Consider the following 23141-nt stretch of genomic DNA (forward strand, 5'->3'; position numbering starts at 1 on the left):
TTATACGTCATCAATTATTGTGTACAAATAAAGCTTCCTCTCGTATCGGAAAAGATTAGATTTTAATGCGGAAAATGGATGAAGAGTAGTCCATAATTCTGTTCTGTTTAAGCAGAATTATATGTCTCTGGTTTAAGGTGGATGATTGGTATATATTTCTTCAGATAGAATTTTCTTATACTTTGCCAAAATGTAGATTTTACCATGCCTTTTCAAAAATGTAATTAAAAGTATGGGTCACAGTGCTATATCTTCTTCTATATGTATGTCCTTCCAATTATGGAACACCTCCTCAACGGATATTATCCAGGTGGGGAGTTAATTAAAACTTAAATAGTATGCACTAAAAGTTTTCCACAAATAACTAAAAAAAATTTTTTGATTCACTGTACACGGATAAAATCTAATATATTTAAGGACTGATAAAAATTTTTTTTACGCAATTAAAAGGTAAAAATATCTAGGCCTTGTCAATATGTATTTTAAGATTTACTGTAACGCGACAACTAAAATCATAGGGTGCTTTATACAATGGAAAGCAGGACACCCCTGCCTCTACCTTTACACATATGTACATAGAGTTCATCTCATATCTTTCCTCATTACACTGATTGTATTATCTATATATTTAGCGAGACAGTTATTATTTTCCTTGTAATTTCCATACACGCTGAGAATGGAGTCTATAACACATGTCCGTAGCTAATCTTTGAATTTTGTCCAATTCAGTCCTATTTTTAAGCTTTGGCAGCAGAAAGGAACTGTCGACAATACGTCTTATCAGATCCAAATGTCCTTTGAATTCTTTAGACCAATATCCCATGCCAATAAATGATATCACATAAGACTTAAGTTTGCTGAATGTTTCTTTTCTCTGCTGGTGTAAGGCTGGACACAACAGCAGGAAATGGATTATATCTTCATCCGACGTTCCACAGCATTTACATAATGCCGACTCCCTGCCACCACTAAATTTAGATCTGTGAGATTCAAGTAAATAAGTCCCAGTTAGTAGCCGGACTTTTATCGCTCCCTTTTTAACATCTGAGACGGTTAAAGAAAGGCTGGTCCAAACCGGATGTGTAGATCCAATTCTTAACAAGGTTTTGTCCAAATATGTTAATGAAGACTTTGTTTCTATTTCTTTAATGAGGGTTTTAGTCCAATAATCCTGAATTGCTAATTTAACTGTTGCTTTCCATTTTAATTTTGACGGTAAATTTTGACTAAGTGTAGTTATACTAGGCAGACCATAAAGCTAGCACACCTGTGACCTTACAGAAGAAGCTGAGATGGTTATCAATATTCATGATGATTTGTCTGTCTACTAAGCCTTGAATTGTAGAATTGTTACAAGAAAGAACACTGTACAGAAATGAAAGTTGCCTTTTATGTATTTCTGCCTCAATTGTTAGAGCACCCAACAGCATAAATACCGATCCAGTGGCTGTTCGTGTAGGCAGAGACTGAATATTACGCAATGTTTTTGTGTGAAAGCGGGTCATGATATCAAGTTGGCTCTGGTTAAGAGGGAGTATTTCCATTCCATATAACAGACGAGGAATAACATAGCTCTGATATATCCTGTAAGATGTCTGTGGGTTTAGTCCATTTGTTCCATGTAGACCAGTATTCATCAGAGAGTATAGGGTTCTTCTCGCAATGCTAATGCGCGCATCAACATTAAGATTGTTTTCCTTCAATTCTGCTCTTATTAAACCAAGATGTGTTGTGTCTTCTGATGGATAAACAGGGGTATTGCCTAGTGTCCAGTTTAAGTCGGACCTGTTTATATTTTTCGGTTTGTTGAGGATGACAGCTTTAGTTTTGGTAGGATTTATTGTTACTCTAGACTGTCTGGCATGTTGAGTTGCAACAGAAAGCATGCATTGTAATTCCTGATGGCTGCTGCTTAAGAAGGCTATGTCGTCCGCAGAAGTTGGGCAACCAACATAATTTGTGCCAATTTTAAGACCAAGACTGTGCGATTTAAGATCCTCAAGCAGATTGTTCACATAGACTTTATATAGAAAAGGTGAAAGAATTCCTCCTTGTCGTACTCCCTGATGAATATTGAAGCTATCACTAATGGTTCCCTTCCATTTGACTCTTGAAACTAGCCCTGAGTAAAGATTTTTCACTATTGACCAAAGAGGATGATTCTGAGTATGGTCATATAACGCATCTAGTAGTATGATGTGATCTACCACGTCGAAGGCCTTCTGACTGACAGTAATAAGAAATAAAGGCTCCATTGTGACTAGTTTTACTTCTGCTCTAGCTTCAGTGATAATGAGACTGGCCATAAGCATCGACAAGCCTTTTGTAAAGCCGAATTGAAGTGATGACTGATTAAAATTCACTGTTAGACGAGGAAGAATGGTACATTCGAAAAGTTTTGAGATGACAGGTGTTACGGCAATTCCTCTATAGTTGTCCATTAGCATTGGATTTTTCCCTTTTTTTAGAGTACAGGTGTTACGATACCAGATTTAAAGATATCATGTATATAATGATTGTTGAAAATGTTATTAAAGCAGTTTGTAAGAAAATGAGTTACAGTTGTTGGAGAATTTTTAAAATGTTCAGCAGCAAGACCTAATTCATCTGTTGCCTTGCCAGAATGTAGCTGTTGGATTGCATCACAGATATTTTGAAAACTAAATTGTGGTTCGTTGCTGCTTTGTTTGCAAAGTTCATCAAATATATTATGCCGGATATTGCAGAGATTTAAGAATTCGGGATGGGCAGCCAGGTCCTCAAAGTATCTAGAAAAGCTGTTTGTTTGGTCAGTTGCTGAATAGTGGTGCTCGCCATTTTCCATTATGCAGATTGCATCTTTATTTTTGGAGCCTCTGTTTCGTCGAATGAGTTTATGAAACATATCATTGCTTGGATTGTCCATCAATTCATTATAGAATTGAGTTCTATCCAAATACTGTTCCTTTCGGAGTTGTTTGCGAAGATTTCGTTGCGCCAGTATTTTGTCTGTTTTGAGATGGTCATTTTTCTTGCCATGGGATTTCCAGAGTTGATATTTTTCTTTACTTATTTTGAGCAGCATAAGAGTGGTTGGAGATGCCTTGAATTGTGGACCTTTTAATTTGATAATCTTTGATGGAACAGCAACTGAAGCAGCATTTTTAAGACAGTTGCACAGGAAGTTAATGCTTTCTTCTATCGAGTGACTTTCAATATTGTGTTGAGAGAGTTCATTACTGATATGGTTATGGTATGTCTCACTATCTATATCTTTCCACTGGATTTTGAATTTACTGACATAGCCGGATTTGATTGCTTTATTCGTTGGTTTTGAAATTACATTCATCTTTGCACTCACAGGAACATGACTTGAAGTATTAGAGTGACATTGGTCATGGATCTTGTAGTCCGAAAGAAAGGCAATTGTGGCATTGTGCAGAATATAGTCAATTTGGGAGGTTGACATTCCAGAATGAAGAAAAAAGGTTGATTACCCAGAGCGATGAGATTGAAGATTCATTTCATGTACGAAGGCTTGCAGAAGAAAATCGTGTTTGTTATATTTTCTGGGCGGCTTTAAAGTGCCATTGTAGTCTCCTACTATGACGATTCTATGTGATACTGAGTACATTGATAGAAGTGAGCTAATAACATCAAGACATTCTGTGTATTCTAGATATGAGTCCCCAGAGTTATTCGTAGGCATATATACACAAATGATGCAAATCTTCATTGGTGATTTCAGTTCAATTGCAATTATCCTGTTGTTTCCAGATGGTATTTCACTGATGGATGGAGTTAACAATCTTTTCCAAGCTATTGCAACACCACCTTTCCCTCTTGGCCGATTAAAATTTGAGATTTCCTCGTATGTATCGCTGCATCTAATGAACATGTCCATATTTGGTAGAACATTACATAATGATTGTTTTTGAAATTCATATATAACCAGTGTTCTTGGATACAAATAATGTCAGATGAAGATTCTAATGAGTTTATAAATAATGCATTTCCCTTCCCTTCCATATTAATTGTTGTTAGTCTAAGATGTTCTGCAGCATTATTTTGAGAAGTTTGTTTTAGAATTGATGATTTTGTCGGGTTTTGTTTAGGCCTAGATCGGGTGGTATGTTGTTTTGGCTGAGCCCTAAAAAAGAGTTGTGAGATATTTCCGGCTCAGGATCATCCACTTTTGTTGTTGGAAGACAGTCCCTGGAGGTTACATCTGTTGCCATATCAGATTGAGGAGAGTAGTTTGAGGACGATATGGTTTGCATAGGATGTTGGCCGTCATGAGGAGACTAGTCTGCAGAATAATCGCATGGAATGTCACAAGGTGAGTTAAATAGCGGAGATCCCTCTTTGCTCTGAGCTTGCCGAACATGTTCTCATTTTGCTGGTGCTTGTGTTTTGTTAGCACTTCTTCGGAAATTTGCCGCATATTGTTATTGTGAAGCCTAGGAGGAATTTGACTTTTCTTGTGATTCTTCCTTTGCTGTGGTCTATGGCACCTGTCTGTTTGAGACACTGACGGTTTAGGTTGTGGCAAGTTTACTCTCAGGTCCCTTTGAATATGCTGACTATTGTAAGATTGATTTACATTCTGATGTTGCAGATTTTGAGCAGCATTAAACTGTGGATAAGGAGGAGGCTGGAATTCTCGATGATATTGGGGGTGATGATAAGAGACCCCAGGAGGAGCATATATACCATTTGGAGAAGAATTTTGTATTACATTTGGCACATACCAAGGAGGAGGTGGAATATGCCTTGGTATTGCCATGTGAGGATAAGTAGAGAAACCAGCAGTGGAATGTAGAAAAGATTGTTGCATCATCTGTTGTTGTTGCATCATCATTTGCATTTGTTGGTTAGCTTGCATGTTGTTCATAGACATGTTTTGTATCATTTGAAACTCAAGCATTCTTATTCTCTGCTCGTCAATGTTCGAGCTACCAAGATTTGAAGTTTGTGGATTTGGCTGAGAGGATTGTTGAATATTGTTTGCACTAAAAGATGACGCTTCCTGATGTTCCTGTAGGTTTCGGAGGCTATTCTGAAGTTCAATAGTTGATTTAAGCTTATTGATCTCGTTTTCCAGTTTGATAATATATGCTTTGTCTTCTGTATTTATGATTTTAGATTTAGCTGCTTTTGAAGGTTGGCGTTTTGCCTTTTTCTGTAAATTCTCTGTTGATGTTTGTTCAGAAGTGGGAGGAGTCTGTGGTCTGGTTTCATTGCCTTTGGTGGAAGAGTTTAAAATGGAGTTGTCCTTTGGTGACTTTATCTGGTCATGTGTAGCATGTGGAATAAAGATTTCTTTGACAATTGTCTCTTCAGTGTCACTAAGTTCATAGATTGGCGGAGAGGCCTCTGGATTATTGTCATCGTCCGAGAGAGAAGAACATGTTACCATTTGCAGAGTTTGTGATCTGTTATAAGCTGATGAGTCAGCATGGTACAACATATTGTCAGTACATAGAGAGTAGACAAAGGCTAGTGTGTTTAAGGCATCAACAGCCGATTGTGAAAGTCCAGCACAATGATAATGAATCCATAAAGAGCACTCGGTGCATTCGATAGTGTCTAGAAGTGAGATTGTGTTGCAAATTGGACAGATGTCTACAGGATCATGTTCAGAATCTTTACTTTCATCATCCCTAAATTCAATGGCTAATTCAGCAATATTGTCTCGACAGGTTTTGGTAGCTGCCGGAAGGTTTTGATCTGTTCCTACACTATTTGACGTTGAAATAGTTGATGCGATGTTGCCATTAAGAACTTACTACTATACTGAACACTAGGGAATTTAACTGTTAGTATAGAAAGTCCGTGATAACACATAGTATTCTCAGATTGCACATATTATTCACGAAAAACACTTTTTTGTGAAAAAAATGAGATATAATTTTGCCGAAATAAAACTAGAGGCTCTCAAGAGCCTGTGTCGCTCACCTGATTCTACTTTGGTTTTGGAAATCATGTGTGGCAGTTAGGATTATTATGTCATTGTTATGTCCCTCGTTTAAAACTATAAATTTCATATTTCTTTATTTAATCATTTACATGAAGCTTATTAAGTATATATTTGTTAAATTGAATAGCTATTGCTATTTTGAATTCATTGGTTCAAGATATTTATTTATATTCTAAAGTTTAGTATTTGCATCGTTGCAAAACATTTATTACCTTTTTCGGAAAACTTATATATTTTATATAACTGATTTGAAATTATTATGTTGAATTGCTGGAGCACTGACGTTCAGTCCAACCTATGAAAGCCGTGCTTTCCAACCACCCTTTAGAAGGTTAGTGCATCTGCCATATGCCTTCTTAATACGGGTATAATATTGAAGTCATTGACTGAGCCATTTCTACTTTGGATTTACATAATAAAAGTTGTAATTGTTGATTAAATCATATATTGTTTTCACTGTTTTTGGTTTTCTTTTATATAGATATTTTATATAGCGCTTTTACATCAAAGTTTGGTATCCATCGTCTCCGTATAAATCAGTTCACAAACTAGAATAAGCTGTGATCCGCATCCCCGAACCTCCAGCAGAATTGTTCCTGCTACACATGAAAAAATAGATTAAAATCATAACGGATACCCTAATAATGATTGAGGCCAAATTTGGTTTAATATTGGCCCCGTAATTTAATCAAAAGCAGAAGTCATTTGTAAAGTTTACAGAAATTACCAATAAATTCTTTGAAATTGTAGAAAATGACTTTAAAATGACAATAACTCCAACAAGATGTCAATTGACAATTTTGCTCATGTTGACTTATGTGAAGATCTTCTTTTCTTGGTATTTTTGCAGTTTACAGTATATCTCAATCTATAAAGATACATGTATTAAAGTCTTCATCAGCACCACATAAGGAACTGCCATGTTTGGTTTCATTCCATTCAGTGCTCCTCTAGAAGAAGCATTTGTATGTATTTCCCATAGGGTCTTATGTTAAACTAAGTCCCCCTGCTAGCGGCCATCTTGGATGATGGTTCAGCTACAAAGTAACAACACTTGGTAAGCACCTCATTAGGAACATTCATGCCCTGTTTGGAGTCATTCTATTCAGTGGTTCTCTAGAAGAAAACATTTGTATGTATTTCCCATAGGGTCCTATTTTAAACTTACTCCCCCTGCTGGCAGTCATCTTGGATGACAAATCAGCTACAAAGTAACAACACTTGGTCAGCACCTCAAAAGAAACATTCATACCATGTTTGGTTTCAATCCATTAAGCGGTTTTCTAGAAGAAGACATTTGTATATATTTCCCCTAGGGTCCTTTGTTAAACGAAGTCCCCCGTTGGCAGCCATCTTGGTTGATGGATTTGCTACAAAGTAACAACACTTGGTCAGCGCCTCATAAGGAACATTCATGCCATGTTTGGTTTCATTCCATTCAGTTGTTCTCTAGAGGAAGTTCAAAATGTAAAAAGTTAACGACGATGAGAGACGACGGGCCAGGTGAGCTAAAAAATGAGAAGATAGGTTTAAAATATAAGTTAAGAAAATTTTAAAAAAAAATGTTGTAACCGAATTTGTTTTCTTGCTACAGTTAAAAATGAAAATTTCTTTAACAATCTTGATCATTCTTTTATAAAAGTTTTACTATTAGAGTTATCTCTCCTTAAATGGCTAGGTTGAAAAATTGACCGAACAAAATGTTTGGTATTGCTTAAAACAGTATTAGTAATGCAATAAATCACTATTTGTCTTTATTCAAATTAACAGTAATACACATTAATTGCTAATCTGTCTCAAAGATTGCAGATTGACGCAAAGATTTAGACCAATTGTGTACTGCTATTTTACAATAAATGATGGCGGTACACAGTTAATCTACCATTTATAAAACGTTTTGTCAATAGACTATCAGCTTGAATATATAATCATGTATAAATCTAATTGATGTTTTTAAATTTGAAAATATGTTGCTGGTGCTCATACATAAAGGGATTTCAAACATACTAACTTGATTTCCGTTTCAGTGGGTCTATTTTGTTCTATATTGACCTGGTCACAATTATCAGTGATTCACTTGATACAATATAATAACTTAAAAGTATGGGTCACAGTGCTATATTTCATGCAAAATTGCCCCTGAGACTACTATACTGAACACCAGGGAATTTAACTGTTAGTATAGAAAGTTCGTGATAACACATAGTATTCTCAGATTGCACATATTATTCACGAAAAACACTTTTTTGTGAAAAATATGAGATAGAATTTTGCCAAAATAAAACTAGAGGCTCTCAAGAGCCTATGTCGCTTACCTGATTCTACTTTGGGTTTGGAAATCATGTAAAAATAGATTAAAATCATAACGGATACCCTAATAATGATTGAGGCCAAATTTGGTTTAATATTGGCCCCGTAATTTAATCAAAAGCAGAAGTCTTTTGTAAAGTTTACAGAAATTACCAATAAATTCATTGAAATTGTAGAAAATGACATTATAAGGACAATAACTCCAACAAGATGTCAATTGACAACATGTTGACTTATGTGTAGATCTTCTTTTCTTGGTATTTTTGCAGTTTACAGTATATCTCAATCTATAAAGATACATGTATTAAAGTCTTCATCAGCACCACATAAGGAACTGCCATGTTTGGTTTCATTCCATTCAGTGCTCCTCTAGAAGAAGCATTTGTATGTATTTCCCATAGGGTCTTATGTTAAACTAAGTCCCCCTGCTAGCGGCCATCTTGGATGATGGTTCAGCTACAAAGTAACAACACTTGGTAAGCACCTCATTAGGAACATTCATGCCCTGTTTGGAGTCATTCTATTCAGTGGTTCTCTAGAAGAAAACATTTGTATGTATTTCCCATAGGGTCCTATTTTAAACTTACTCCCCCTGCTGGCAGTCATCTTGGATGACAAATCAGCTACAAAGTAACAACACTTAGTCAGCACCTCAAAAGAAACATTCATACCATGTTTGGTTTCAATCCATTAAGCGGTTTTCTAGAAGAAGACATTTGTATATATTTCCCCTAGGGTCCTTTGTTAAACGAAGTCCCCCGTTGGCAGCCATCTTGGTTGATGGATTTGCTACAAAGTAACAACACTTGGTCAGCGCCTCATAAGGAATTTTCATGCCATGTTTGTTTTCAATCCATTCAGTGGTTCTCTAAAACAAGACATTTGAATGTATTGTCCATAGGGTCCTTTGTTTAACTAAGTTCCCCGCTGGCAGCCATCTTGGATGATTGATTGGGTACAAAGTAACAACACTTGGCCAGCACCTCAAAATGAACATTCATGCCATGTTTGATTTCATTCCATTTAGTGGTTCCCTAAAAGAAGACATTTGTATGTATTTCCCATAGGGTCCTATGTTAAACTAAGTCACCTTCTGGCGGCCATCTTGGATGATAGATCGGCTTGAAAGTAACAACACTTGGTCAGCACCTCATAAGAAACATTCATGTCATGTTTGGTTTCATTACATTCAGTGGTTCTCTAAAAGAAGACATTTGTTTGTATTTTCCGTAGGGTCCTATGTTAAACTAAGTCCCCCTCTAGCGGTCATCTCGGGTAATGGATCGGCTTCAAAGTAACAACACTTGGGCAGCACCGCATAAGGAACATTCATGCCATGTTCAGTTTCATTCCATTCAGTGGTTCTCTAAAAGAAGACATTTGTATGTATTTCCCATAGGGTCCTATGTTAAACGAAGTCCCCCGCTGGCGGCCATCTTGGATGATGGATCGGCTTCAAAGTAACAACACTTGGTCAGCACTTAATAAGGAACATTCATGCCATGTTTGGTTTCATTCCATTCAGTGGTTTTCTAAAAGGAAACATTTGTATGTATTGTCCATAGGGTCCTATGTTAAACGGAGTCCCCCGCTGGCGGCCATCTTGGATGATGGATCAGCTACAAAGTAACAACACTTGGTCAGCACCTCATAAGGAACATTCATGCCATGTTTGGTTTCATTCCATTCAGTTGTTCTCTAGAGGAAGTTCAAAATGTAAAAAGTTAACGACGATGAGAGACGACGGGCCAGGTGAGCTAAAAATTGAGAAGATAGGTTTAAAATATACGTTAAGAAAATTTGAAAAAAAAATGTTGTAACCGAATTTGTTTTCTTGCTACAGTTAAAAATGAAAATTTCTTTAACAATCTTGATCATTCTTTTATAAAAGTTTTACTATTAGAGTTATCTCTCCTTAAATGGCTAGGTTGAAAAATTGACCGAACAAAATGTTTGGTATTGCTTAAAACAGTATTAGTAATGCAATAAATCACTATTTGTCTTTATTCAAATTAACAGTAATACACATTAATTGCTAATCTGTCTCAAAGATTGCAGATTGACGCAAAGATTTAGACCAATTGTGTACTGTTATTTTACAATAAATGATGGCGGTATACAGTTAATCTACCATTTATAAAACGTTTTGTCAATAGACTATCAGCTTGAATATATAATCATGTATAAATCTAATTGATGTTTTTAAATTTGAAAATATGTTGCTGGTGCTCATACATGAAGGGATTTCAAACATACTAACTTGATTTCCGTTTCAGTGGGTCTATTTTGTTCTATATTGACCTGGTCACAATTATCAGTGATTCACTTGATACAATATAATAACTTAAAAGTATGGGTTACAGTGCTATATTTCATGCAAAATTGCCCCTGAGACTACTATACTGAACACCAGGGAATTTAACTGTTAGTATAGAAAGTTCGTGATAACACAAAGTATTCTCAGATTGCACATATTATTCACGAAAAACACTTTTTTGTGAAAAATATGAGATAGAATTTTGCCAAAATAAAACTAGAGGCTCTCAAGAGCCTATGTCGCCTACCTGATTCTACTTTGGGTTTGGAAATCATGTAAAAATAGATTAAAATCATAACGGATACCCTAATAATGATTGAGGCCAAATTTGGTTTAATATTGGCCCCGTAATTTAATCAAAAGCAGAAGTCTTTTGTAAAGTTTACAGAAATTACCAATAAATTCATTGAAATTGTAGAAAATGACTTTATAAGGACAATAACTCCAACAAGATGTCAACTGACAATTTTGCTCATGTTGACTTATGTGTAGATCTTCTTTTCTTGGTATTTTTGCAGTTAACAGTATATCTCAATCTATAAAGATACATGTATTAAAGTCTTCATCAGCACCACATAAGGAACTGCCATGTTTGGTTTCATTCCATTCAGTGCTCCTCTATAAGAAGCATTTGTATGTATTTCCCATAGGGTCTTATGTTAAACAAAGTCGCCCTGCTAGCGGCCATCTTGGATGATGGTTCAGCTACAAAGTAACAACACTTGGTAAGCACCTCATTAGGAACATTCATGCCCTTTTTGGTTTCATTCTATTCAGTGGTTCTCTAGAAGAAAACATTTGTATGTATTTCCCATAGGGTCCTATGTTAAACTTACTCCCCCTGCTGGCAGCCATCTTGGATGACAAATCAGCTACAAAGTAACAACACTTGGTCAGCACCTCAAAAGAAACATTCATACCATGTTTGGTTTCAATCCATTAAGCGGTTTTCTAGAAGAAGACATTTGTATATATTTCCCCTAGGGTCCTTTGTTAAACGAAGTCCCCCGTTGGCAGCCATCTTGGTTGATGGATTTGCTACAAAGTAACAACACTTGGTCAGCACCTCATAAGGGTGCTATAAACAGTTTCGTATAAAAAAACTAGGGGTTATTCCCAGACTAAAAATTACCATGGAGGGAAACCCCTGTTTATTTACTTAATTGGTGAAAAAGTATCATGTTTTTTGTATTTGATTTGTAAAAATTAGTTAATTAGCTTTCAATTAAGACAGGTTGAATGATTGAAATAATTTTAAAAATTAGATTAAATATGCATGTTTTGAGGGGAGACAACACTGTAAACATCCTGTTTTTTTTTGGCAGTGAAAATTGAAAACTTATTTGCAGCCACTGTAGCTCTTTTCGGAGCAGGAAACCGTACCCTGAAACGAGATTTTTTTGAAAGGCCAGGGAAAAACCTATGAATTTCATTCAGTTTTGATACTAGTAATGTAAAATGTGCCTGTATCATGTCTTCATGGGTATGCACATAACCTGATTTCAGTTTTTTTATGTTCAGATTAGGCCTTTTTTTCCCCATGTTCTCTGGATGGAACTTTTTTAATACATTAAAAGTACACTTTATTTTTATTTAATTATAAACTAGAGAAAATTCTGATTCCAGTGATATATAAATTTTTATACAAGTATCTTCATTAATCATTCAACCACTAAGGGTCACTTACGCATGGTCCCTCAAAATATGACGTCAAAGACAAAAACTGTTGATTGCACCCTAAGGAATTTTCATGCCATGTTTGGTTTCAATCCATTCAGTGGTTTTCTAAAAGAAGACATTTGAATGTATTGTCCATAGGGTCCTTTGTTAAACTAAGTTCCCCGCTGGCAGCCATCTTGGATGATTGATTGGCTACAAAGTAACAACACTTGGCCAGCACCTCAAAATGAACATTCATGCCATGTTTGTTTTCATTCCATTTAGTGTTTCCCTAAAAGAAGACATTTGTATGTATTTCCCATAGGGTCCTATGTTAAACTAAGTCACCCTCTGGCTGCCATCTTGGATGATGGATTGGCTTCAAAGTAACACTTGGTCAGCACCTCATAAGTAACATTCATGCCATGTTTGGTTTTATTCCATTCAGTGGTTCTCTAAAAGAAGACATTTGTATGTATTTCCCATAGGGTCCTATATTAAACTAAGTCCCCCTCTGGTGGCCATCTTGGATGATGGATCGGCTTCAAAGTAACAACACTTGGTCAGCTCCTCATAAAGAACATTCATGCCATGTTTGGTTTCATTCCATTCAGTGGTTCTCTAAAAGAAGACATTTGTTTGTATTTCCCATAGGGTCCTATGTTAAACTAAGTCCCTCTCTAGCGGTCATTTTGGGTGGTGGATCGGCTTCAAAGTAACAACACTTGGTCAGCACCGCATAAGGAACATTCATGCCATGTTCAGTTTCATTCAATTCAGTGGTTCACTAAAAGAAGACATTTGTATGTATTTCCCATAGGGTCCTATGTTAAACGAAGTCCCCCGCTGGCGGCCATCTTGGATGATGGATCGGCTTCAAAGTAACAACATTTGGTCAGCACCTTATAAGGAACATTCATGCCATGTTTGGTTTCATTCCATTCAGTGGTTCTCTAAAAGGAAACATTTGTATGTATTTCCCATAGGGTCCTATGTTAAACGGAGTCCTCCGCTGGCGGCCATCTTGGATGATGGATCAGCTACAAAGTAACAACACTTGGTCAGCACCTCATAAGGAACATTCATGCCATGTTTGGTTTCATTCCATTCAATTGTTCTCTAGAAGAAGTTCAAAATGTAAAAAGTTAACGACGATGAGAGACGACGGGCCAGGTGAGCTTAAAAATGACTGAGGTGATAGGTTTAAAATATACGTTAAGAAAATTTTAAAAAAAATGTTACCGAATTTGTTTTCTTGCTACAGTTAAAAATGAAAATTTGTTTAACAATCTTGATCATTCTTTTATAAAAGTTTTACTATTAGAGTTATCTCTCCTTAAATGGCTAGGTTGAAAAATTGACCGAACAAAATGTTTGGTATTTGTTAAAACAGAATTAGTAATGCAATAAATCACTATTTGTCTTTATTCAAATTAACAGTAATACACATTAATTGCTAATCTGTCTCAAAGTTTGCAGATTGGCGCAAAGATTTAGACCAATTGTGTACTGCTATTTTACAATAAATGATGGCGGTATACAGTTAATCTACCATTTATACAACGTTTTGTCAATAGACTATCAGCTTGAATATATAATCATGTATAAATCTAATTGATGTTTTTAGATTTGAAAATATGTTGCTGGTGCTCATACATGAAGGGATTTCAAACATACTAACTTGGTTTTCAGTTTCAGTGGGTCTATTTTGTTCTATATTGACCTGGTCACAATTATCAGTGATTCACTTGATACAATATAATAACTTGTTAATTACCTGGTCTGAACTCACCAAAATGCAACAAAATTTATTCTGCATTTTATTGGTTGTTTAACATTTATATTAAGATTCAGGAAATGTACGTTTTTAATTGTTTCATGTCGTTCCAACCCAAGCCAATCAGGTTCAAGTAGTTCAGGCCCCGATCCGGTCAATATTTTAAGTCGATTCGTTCCCTATTAGAAATGATTAACATATGTGATTTACAGTTGATTCCCGTGTAAATGTATCCTTGAAAATAATTTAGGGAAAATCAAATTTTATGAATCATATTGAAAATGTTGACGATCCACAGTATATATGTTGTGCTATTATGGACCGAGACATATCGCCAACGGGACAACCATAAACCAAAGTCCAAATATTTTAGCTGCCATTTCCATTTGAATATATGTATTGAATTCCTCTTGTAAGACCATATGTGTCTGAGAGTTTACAATAAAGAATTTGAACTTGACATGAACTTGGTACGCTTGAGATCTTTTAAAAGCTGATATTCACGAGTAATCTCCATTATATATAGGAGCGCTCAGAACTAAAGGTTTGGAAACACTAAAGATGTATAAATGCATGAAAAACTATGTTAACAAGAGGACCTCATAATCGACCGGAATTAGTAGGGTTCTTAGTTATTGCAAGAACAATAGACAAAACTAGCATGGTTGGCACTATTGCAATAGACTCAACTTGTTAAGAAAGGACCACTGTCAAATCCAATAAAAGAACGTATTTACCCACCTTTATTTCAATAGTAATTGAACGTTTCAGCATTCATTATTTTGGGGGATATGTTGTATGGTTGTTTTATTTTATTTCTATTATTGGTTTTTTTTGTAGATTTCAGATCACTTCATCTGAACTGAACAAAATTTCCAAATCAGAAGTTTTCATAAAGACCTTCCGTACATTATTTCTGCGAAATTTGGCTTTAACTGCATGGTCATGTAGTGTCGGAGAAAACTTGAAAAGTACTATGATTTCCCATAAGAAACCTCTGCGGCATGATTGAAGCGTCATTTTTAATTAACATCATTGTTGCCTCGAAATAACAAGTATTTCCCAAAAAAAATGACGGTTGGAATTTTAAATTTCATTTCAGATATTGCTTGTTTAGGTAAAATCAGACAAACAAGAGATGATGACACATTAACTCTACACCTAACTGGACTTGGAGCCGATTGCATCTCCGATCCTGTAAAGCATTCACTGCTCTTCTCGAGATTCACGAGTCATAAACGCAAAAGATGTAGATATCTTTATTTCAAAAAATCTCATAGGAAAAAAAAACATAAATAAACAAATGCAGGAAATAAAAAAAATCATAAATAAACATATGCAGGAAATAAAAAAAATCATAAATAAACAAATGCAGAGACACTACGAATGAAACTGTTCAACACATATAATTGTAGCAGGCTTTGACTGAAGGTTTTAATATTTGATCCGAATGAATCCAACAAGGCTTCTGACAAAATCGATCAGCTTAGGTTTAGTCACTGGTTTTGTTTCCCCTACAAAATAAATATAGAAAATAAGTATTAACAGCAATGGATAGTAATCCGTTTTCTTATTTATAACAAAAATATTCCTCGATAATTAGTCATTAATATTTGAAATAAACTATCATGCATTATATATATCATTTGAAGTCGATTTGAAAATAGCCGTAATTGGTGGCAATGTTATTCAAAGTAATAACTATTTCAGAAATGCAATTTAGAATACCACATGCAACTGTTTTATATATTACCTGTAACCATTTTTTCTTTAAATTCCTTTGATTTAAGTTTTCCGTTTTGCTTAGTTTCTTTTGCTCCAGGCTTGCGCTTCCCGTCAAATTCACTGGCTTCAACTATTCTATTATTTTTTTCCTTGATAGATTTATGTTCTTCTTTCTCTTTTTTGTCTTTTGTTTCTGGTTTCCTTTTTTCCTTAGATTCATTTTGCTCGGTTTCTTTTTTCTGCTTAGATTGTTTAGCGTCCGATATCATTTTTTCCTTGGATGATTTTGTTTCTCCTTTCCCTTTTTCCTTGGACTCGTTTTCTTTTAAGTTCCCCTTTTCATTCGATACACCTTTTTCAAGCTTCTTTTGCTGCTTAGCTTTCTTTATTTCAATTTTCCTTTTCTTCTTCAATTCCTTTTCTTCTCTTGTTCTTTCCTCCTTAGATTCTCGAGCCTCCATTTTCATTTTCTTTTTTGATTCTTTTTCTTCTAGTTTTCTTTTCTTCTCAGACTCCCGGGCTTCCATTTTTCGTTTCTTCTTTGATTCTGTTTCTTTTAGTTTTCTTTTCTTCTCAGATTCCTTTGCTTCCAGTTTTGCTGTTTTCTTTGCTGCTTTGAAGAGATCTTTGATTCCAACCTTGTGACCATTGACCTTTTCAGCAGATACTTTTTTGTAATCCTGTTCAACTATTTCAAGTTTTTCTTCTGTCAACTGAAATCAATAAAGGTTTAGACATCCATCACTGATTTGTTACTAACTTAATGAAGTATCAAGAATAATGCAACGTTTTCATTATAGACTAACATGTAAATAACAATCTTGAACAGTTGTATAATAATTTGACTTTATTGAAAAAGAATGATATACATGCATATAGAAACTAGAATGATATCAAAATGTTCGCATGATAGCACACAAATATGTGTAACTTAAAGGATAAAATATATAAAAGTAAAAAAAGTACTAGTATTCAGTAGCATAATTTTCTTCAGCATGAACATAGACTTGACACTTCTACAATATTTTGGGTGTTGATAACAGATCTTTGGTAGTCTCTATTGAGTTCATTAACTAATCTAGACCGAGGCCGATTTAGAAACATTTTTTGATAATTTCATATAATTCCGTATTGAAAATTGCCTTGTACGTTGCTTCTTATAAATAAGGAGATGTAGCATGATTGCATATGCAACAACTATCCATCAGAGACGAAAGAGCAAAGATGTAAACAATTATACGGCACTGTAGGGCCTTCAATAATGAGCAACCCATTAGTTTGTTTTATTTTGTTTTGGGATTGATGTCTCATTGACCCAAGCACACATCTATTATCAACATATTACGTACCTGTAAAGCTCCCAGTCCATTGCTATCTTTGTTTTCAAAAAAATTGATCAGGGATTCACATCCTTAAAAAAATACAACAATAAGTAAAAAGGTTTCAACATGGACATTTTTTATTTTGGTTCGGTCTTTTAGATACTTAGGTATCATTTAAGATATCACATTGGAAAAAAGAGAAGCGGTTAGATTGTCAAGGAGACTACTATCCACCAGGGGCCAAAAGACGTGGATGTGAGCAGCTATAGGTCCTAGGCGTACGATCTTCACAATGAGCAACCCCATACTGTATTGTAAGATATAAAAGCCAAACCTATGATTAAACGTGAAATAATACAGACGAGTAAACAAACGGTACGATTTATGCTAAAAAGTAAACGAAATACAAATGTGGCAGACGGAAAACAACGACAACCACTGAATTACAGACACATAAAGAATGTGGAGGGGTCAAACAAATTTGTGAGCGATCAATCCTCCCCTACATTTGACAGTGATGTAACAGCATAACAACACATCATAAGAACAAACTGTTAAAACAGTTAAGGATGTTCGCTACTCTTGTTTTTGACTTTTTGTCTGATATTCGGAATCGTCTAGTTTTATCCATGTAGTGCCAATAAAAAAATTTGTCTGCTAACTCCTACTTTTCTTTTCCTAATATTATAACATATAGTTTAAAACTCCATTTTTGAAAATCTTATGAAATCCTTGTTATTTTTCATTGTTTTTGAAAGAAAAAAGGTGTTAATGTTAAATGTATGAAAAATCTAGAGAGAATCATTTCCCGCCAAATTTTCAATTGATTATATAGCAGAAACAAGGACACGAACCTATAATTTATTTCCATTTTTTGAGTTCTCTTATTTATATTCTATCAATTTATAATAGTCTTTTGAAAAGCTTGTTATTTTGAAACAGAAGAGCAAACATCCTTAAAAAGGACTGGACTCATCTGATCGACACGAAGCACAAAAAAACAATGAACGAAAGGATTTTTACTTTCAAAAAAATGAAAACAGGTATTATCATCTCAAATGGTTCCATTGTTTTTCATGTTAATCAGAAACGTAATTTAACACACGTATTGTTCATCCACAAAAAGATCTCTAAATCTCTAAATTCAACGTTATATGAAAATAGTTGAATGAAATTCAGAAACAATTAACTTTCAATTTCAAGTCAAATATCAATCGGCAACCGAAACAGAATCGGCCTCGTTTCCGTCTTTTAAAGTATACTACTTGAAAGCAAAGTTTTTGAAAGTCAATTAGGCAGAATAAGACCGACTAACAGTTAAACTATAATTAGCAACAATCCAGTAAATATTTCGAATTATTTTCCAACTGGAAATAAAATGTATAGGATTTTCATTTCTTGCAAATTTTCACATATTTTTATGACAAACAGGCGGACAAAGGGAAACACAATATCTCAAGTTGGACAGTGGCATACATAAGACTAATTGAGCTTATCTTACAAAAATACCAATAACAGAAAAATTCAAATGAAGAATTGAGTACATGATAAAATTAAAGTTACCACTTGAAATTAAAGCATACCATTCGACATTGAAATAGAATGGTGTTTACGTGTTCTTCAAATTTGTCTGTTATTCCTGTTATTCACTCCACCCGTATTATATAAATTGTTATTGTTTGTTTATTTTACTTACTGGTAGCGTTATGACTGAAGTCCTGCTCCATGCTATCATTCTGGAATATAAATTTCTTTTGAGGCAAAGATGTATCACCCCCTGCTCCATGTTCCATCTCAGGTATTTGGAATGTTACTGTATGTTCTTTTAAACCCTTTTCTTCGTCTTTTCTTTCGCCGGCAGCTGACTTCTTTTGTGTTGTTTCTTCTAATATAAAAAAATGTATATGATATGATTTTAAACATAAAACAAACACAAGGAGTACACAAAAACCGGTTGCTTAGTATTTAGTTTTTTTATATAGTTATTCGAGACTCATTCGTTTGTTATTTTTGCCATATTTTTTTTGGTTTATTAAAATGAAATGAATTTGTGTAGTAATTTTTGGTATCTTCCGACTCTTATTTTAGAAAAAAAAGACTTTGGAGTTATGAGGGAAAAGTAGTTTGACAAACCTCAAAGTAAAAAGAAACAAAGAAACAGAACAATATTCTATCAAACAAAACCGCAAAAATAATATATATTATAATACCCTTTAAACGGGTCACTCATGCCTTTCAATGCAGGTAATGTTATGGAAAAAATGATATGGTGTATCAATTCATGACACAAAATCACTACATGCATATAATAAAACAAAAGCTAAGGATTAGCGCCTTTATTGCTGCTCTACACCTGAAATTCAGCGTTGTTAACATAACTCACATTGCTCATGTTAAAGTATTGTGTACATACCATCTGAAGCTGTATCTGGTACTTTTTCATTTGTTTTCTGGTCTGTATTCAGATTTTCTTCATCTACTTGCTCTTCATCTGTTATATTTTTGATATAAAAACAAAATTTTCAAATAATATACGTATACATCATATATCTGTGCGTCTAAAATAAGTTTCATTAAAAAATAGTATATCATCAAATAAAAGTGAGAAAAACCCCGTAAAAGTAGAAAATACAAGTACTTCTAGGAAAATAATGACGACCGAAAACGGACAGGCACGACATTTGTGAGTAAATTGTTGAAATTAAAATTGCCTTTTTGATATTTAATTCTATCCGATTTCTGCAAAAGAATGTCAGCATTTTTTCAAAAACAAATTCAAAATCTGTGGTATGATCAAATAAAGAGCTTCACATTTACAGGTCCTTGAACTAATGCATTACCTCCTTTTCCCTTACTAACAAAGACCTTACATTTACTTAACACACCTGTCGTATCTTCTGATGAACTGTCCTCTTGTAACTGTCGATAATTCTCTCTTACAATTTCCATTCTATTCCAAAATTCTAATTCTTGAGCGGACTTTGCATTTTCTTTAAACTCCATAATAAGCTGCTTTTTTGCAGCCTCTAACTGCTGGAACGGATTTTCCACGTCACTCATAGCTACAATAGTGGTTTAACAAGTGTGAAATGAATAAAGGAGATGTAAGATATATGTAAATGAAACAAGATCCTTCCCCTATATTTTCTTTTTTTTTAAAGTTCGGTTCTGTTTATTGTTGGAAAACGTGTAGGCTACAGCGAATGTACACGCTGGATCACGTGTATAACGCAATGAACAACTTTGACATCAATTCGTGTCGTTTCTCTGTTTAAACTATTGCTTAACTTTCTTATTGTCTTCGGATGGAATACAATTAAATAATAATTACTGATTTAGCATTAATAATTTCAGTGTATGGACAACACTAAAATATTAACGGTACAAAAAAATTTAACTTAAAGTCCACAATTCTTTTCAATGTAACATCATATGAAAATTTTTAGTGTTTTCTAAATTCTCCTTTCCTCCGCATTTATACAAACCCAAGAGTTTATGTGAAGAATATAAGAATTTTTAAGAATAATAAATAGGTAATATATATACACACATTTCATACAATAATATTTGAAAAGTGTAGTTATGTTTTCTTACCTTGCTTGACTAAGTATTCTCTTCGATTCTGTTTTATATACAAGAATGGAATACTTCTTCGACTGTCTAAAAATCGCTGAGATTTTTTCCTCGACGACGACGTAAAAACGGTAGTTATCGATTAAACTGTGACGTCGTCATCATTGTTATTAGCCACCAAACACTTCCGGTTTTTCGATCCCCACTAAGATCATAATATTCCAAATTACTAACAATTGTACAGTTAGTAGTATAAAACTTTTAATGCCTTGATTAACTTCTAAAATATAATATTTATAAATAGAGATTTAGGGCTTACGACAACCAGACAGCGACTCAACAACAAAAATATCCGTCAAAATTATATTAAACCTGGGAACAGTATATATCTAACAATATATATGTTCCTGCTTAAACGTTCTTGGTGATGTGCAAAAACTCATATAAGATAATTGTGTACGCCAGACGCGAGTTCCTTCTACACAAGAATCATCGGTGGTTCTCGCCGGAATAATCAACGCACCTTTGTATTCAAAAGTAGGTCAAAATTATGTCATAAAGAAATAAGGAGATGTGGTATGATTGCCAACGAGACAACCATCCACCAGAGATCAAAGAACAACTATGGTGCGTTCAACAATTAACAATAACTACAGTAAGCTATAAAAGGCTCAGGTATGACAAAATGTGAAACAATTCAAAAGAAAAAGTAAACATGATTTATGCTACAAACAATAAACGAAAAACAAATTTACAAGTAAGACAGCAACCAACAACAAACACTAAATTACAGGCTCCGGACTTTGGACAGGCATTTGCAGGTTGTAACGGGTTAAACATGTTTGTGAGCGTTCAATCATCCAGGTCATAACCTGGTTCAATAATGTAACAACACAACATAAGAACAAACTACACATACATATATCAAAAATTCAGTTGTGAAAGGCTTGATTCGTCAGATCTGCCAGAATTAGAATTAAAAAAAAACTTACAAAGAAAACACAAAGTACCGGCTGATCTTAGAGTACTCGTAGCTATTGAAAGCTTGTTCAAATCTTTACACACTCTAAAAACAGTAAAAAAATAAAATATGATATGTTAAGTATTTCATCAAACGGTGACAACTGACATGGGACATCAACATCAAGGCACTTTGTTTACAGGATACCACATGCCCTGCAAATGAAAGTATTGTGACGAAATATTTCAAATGCATTCTCGTGAAACTTGGTCGAAACAGTATGAATTACTATTTAGATTAATATCAATATTGCAATGCATTTAGCTGTGTATCTCGATAAATAATGTCTCATAAATATCTAAATATCCAGATGAAGCACTCTCTTTATCAATACAAGGTTAAAACAAATGAATCATTTATATTTTTTTTATAGAACAAATCTCTAATGAATTATGATCAAATAAGAATCAATGGGAGGTTAACGTTTATTATATAATTTTGGAGAAACGGGAAATTTATGTTCTTATACAATTTAACAAATTGGATATTATCATATTTGGCTATAACAACTAAGAAAGTTACGTTTTCATGATATTAACTCTGTTATGGTTCAAACTTGGTATGGCAACTTTTTTGCCAATGTGGGTCCTTAAAATGAATCTTAATTGAATCTAAAAAAAATGCAGAAATCTTCCTCTAGATGCATCACGTGCTCTATCGTATACTAGTTATTCTCTTTCGTTAACAAAACATGTAAGTAGTAAAGGAAGGAAAAATTTAAATAAAATTTACTGAAAACTCGAATATTTCCATTCGTAATGAATAAGATATTTCAAAGGCGTTTCCAGATCTTTTAAAATCCTGGTCATTATTATCTGATCATATAAATTCTGAGAAATAAAATACTTATTCATAATAAATACATGTCACACAGTACATATGACCACAGACAAAGAAATAACAAGCACAAAAAGGATCCGCATATGACTAGCCAAATTATGATTTATTATTTGACAGAACCTATAGGAAAAGTTTGAAATAGTCATGAGTGAAAAAATGGAAAGATGTAGAGTTTAGATTCATGACCATTTTCTTAAAATATTCTATCGAAAAGTCTTTTATCTTAAATAACACGTTGATTTGTTTTATAAGATTTACAATTGACGTATTACAAGACAAAATTACACCATATGCAAATCTTTTTTACTTGCTTTATCTGTTATGTTTTTTTTTTCTTCTCTCAATAGAAATACACAAAATCTTGTATTAGTCTTTATAATGCGAGTGAACGGTGTACATTATAAATTTCTGATCTTTTTTAGCCTGTCCATGCAAGGTTTCTATATTGATTAGTAGTATATACTAGTATTACCCTTAATACTGTTTAGTGTGGTTTCGTCAGTTTCTTTTTGGCCATAGCAATGTCGGTTTGTCTTTGTCTACAGTTTTTGATCGCCCTTTTCTCCTTCTTCTTTACAAAATATAATTAAACTGTAAAAATACACGTGAATTTGTGGGAAGTGAAAAAAAAAGTTTGA

General features: G+C 34.1%; 1 protein-coding gene across 1 annotated transcript; it reads right to left on the bottom strand.

Moving 5' to 3' along the window:
* Positions 1-15274: 15274 nt before the first annotated feature.
* LOC127702146 (uncharacterized) lies at positions 15275-20771 on the bottom strand. Its single transcript, XM_052206249.1, has 7 exons — positions 20664-20771; positions 19955-20131; positions 19483-19560; positions 18766-18954; positions 17097-17158; positions 15776-16460; positions 15275-15536 (listed from the first exon to the last, which is right to left on the bottom strand). The coding sequence occupies exons 2-7, from the start codon at positions 20127-20129 to the stop codon at positions 15457-15459; spliced, it is 1269 nt and encodes a 422-aa protein (XP_052062209.1). The 5' UTR covers positions 20130-20131; positions 20664-20771; the 3' UTR covers positions 15275-15456.
* Positions 20772-23141: the final 2370 nt, after the last annotated feature.

The sequence above is a fragment of the Mytilus californianus genome, unplaced genomic scaffold (genome assembly GCF_021869535.1).
Source record: "Mytilus californianus isolate M0D057914Y unplaced genomic scaffold, xbMytCali1.0.p SCAF_5, whole genome shotgun sequence".
In the NCBI taxonomy this organism is placed as follows: domain Eukaryota; kingdom Metazoa; phylum Mollusca; class Bivalvia; order Mytilida; family Mytilidae; genus Mytilus; species Mytilus californianus.

Coding starts and splice junctions, on each gene's coding strand:
- LOC127702146 (XM_052206249.1), bottom strand. CDS start 20,129: ATGAGTGACGTGGAAAATCCGTTCCAGCAGTTAGAGGCTGCAAAAAAG. Junction 18,955..19,482: donor ACCAGATACAGCTTCAGATG/GTATGTACACAA, acceptor TTTTTATATTAG/AAGAAACAACACAAAAGAAG. Junction 16,461..17,096: donor ATGGACTGGGAGCTTTACAG/GTACGTAATATG, acceptor TATTGATTTCAG/TTGACAGAAGAAAAACTTGA.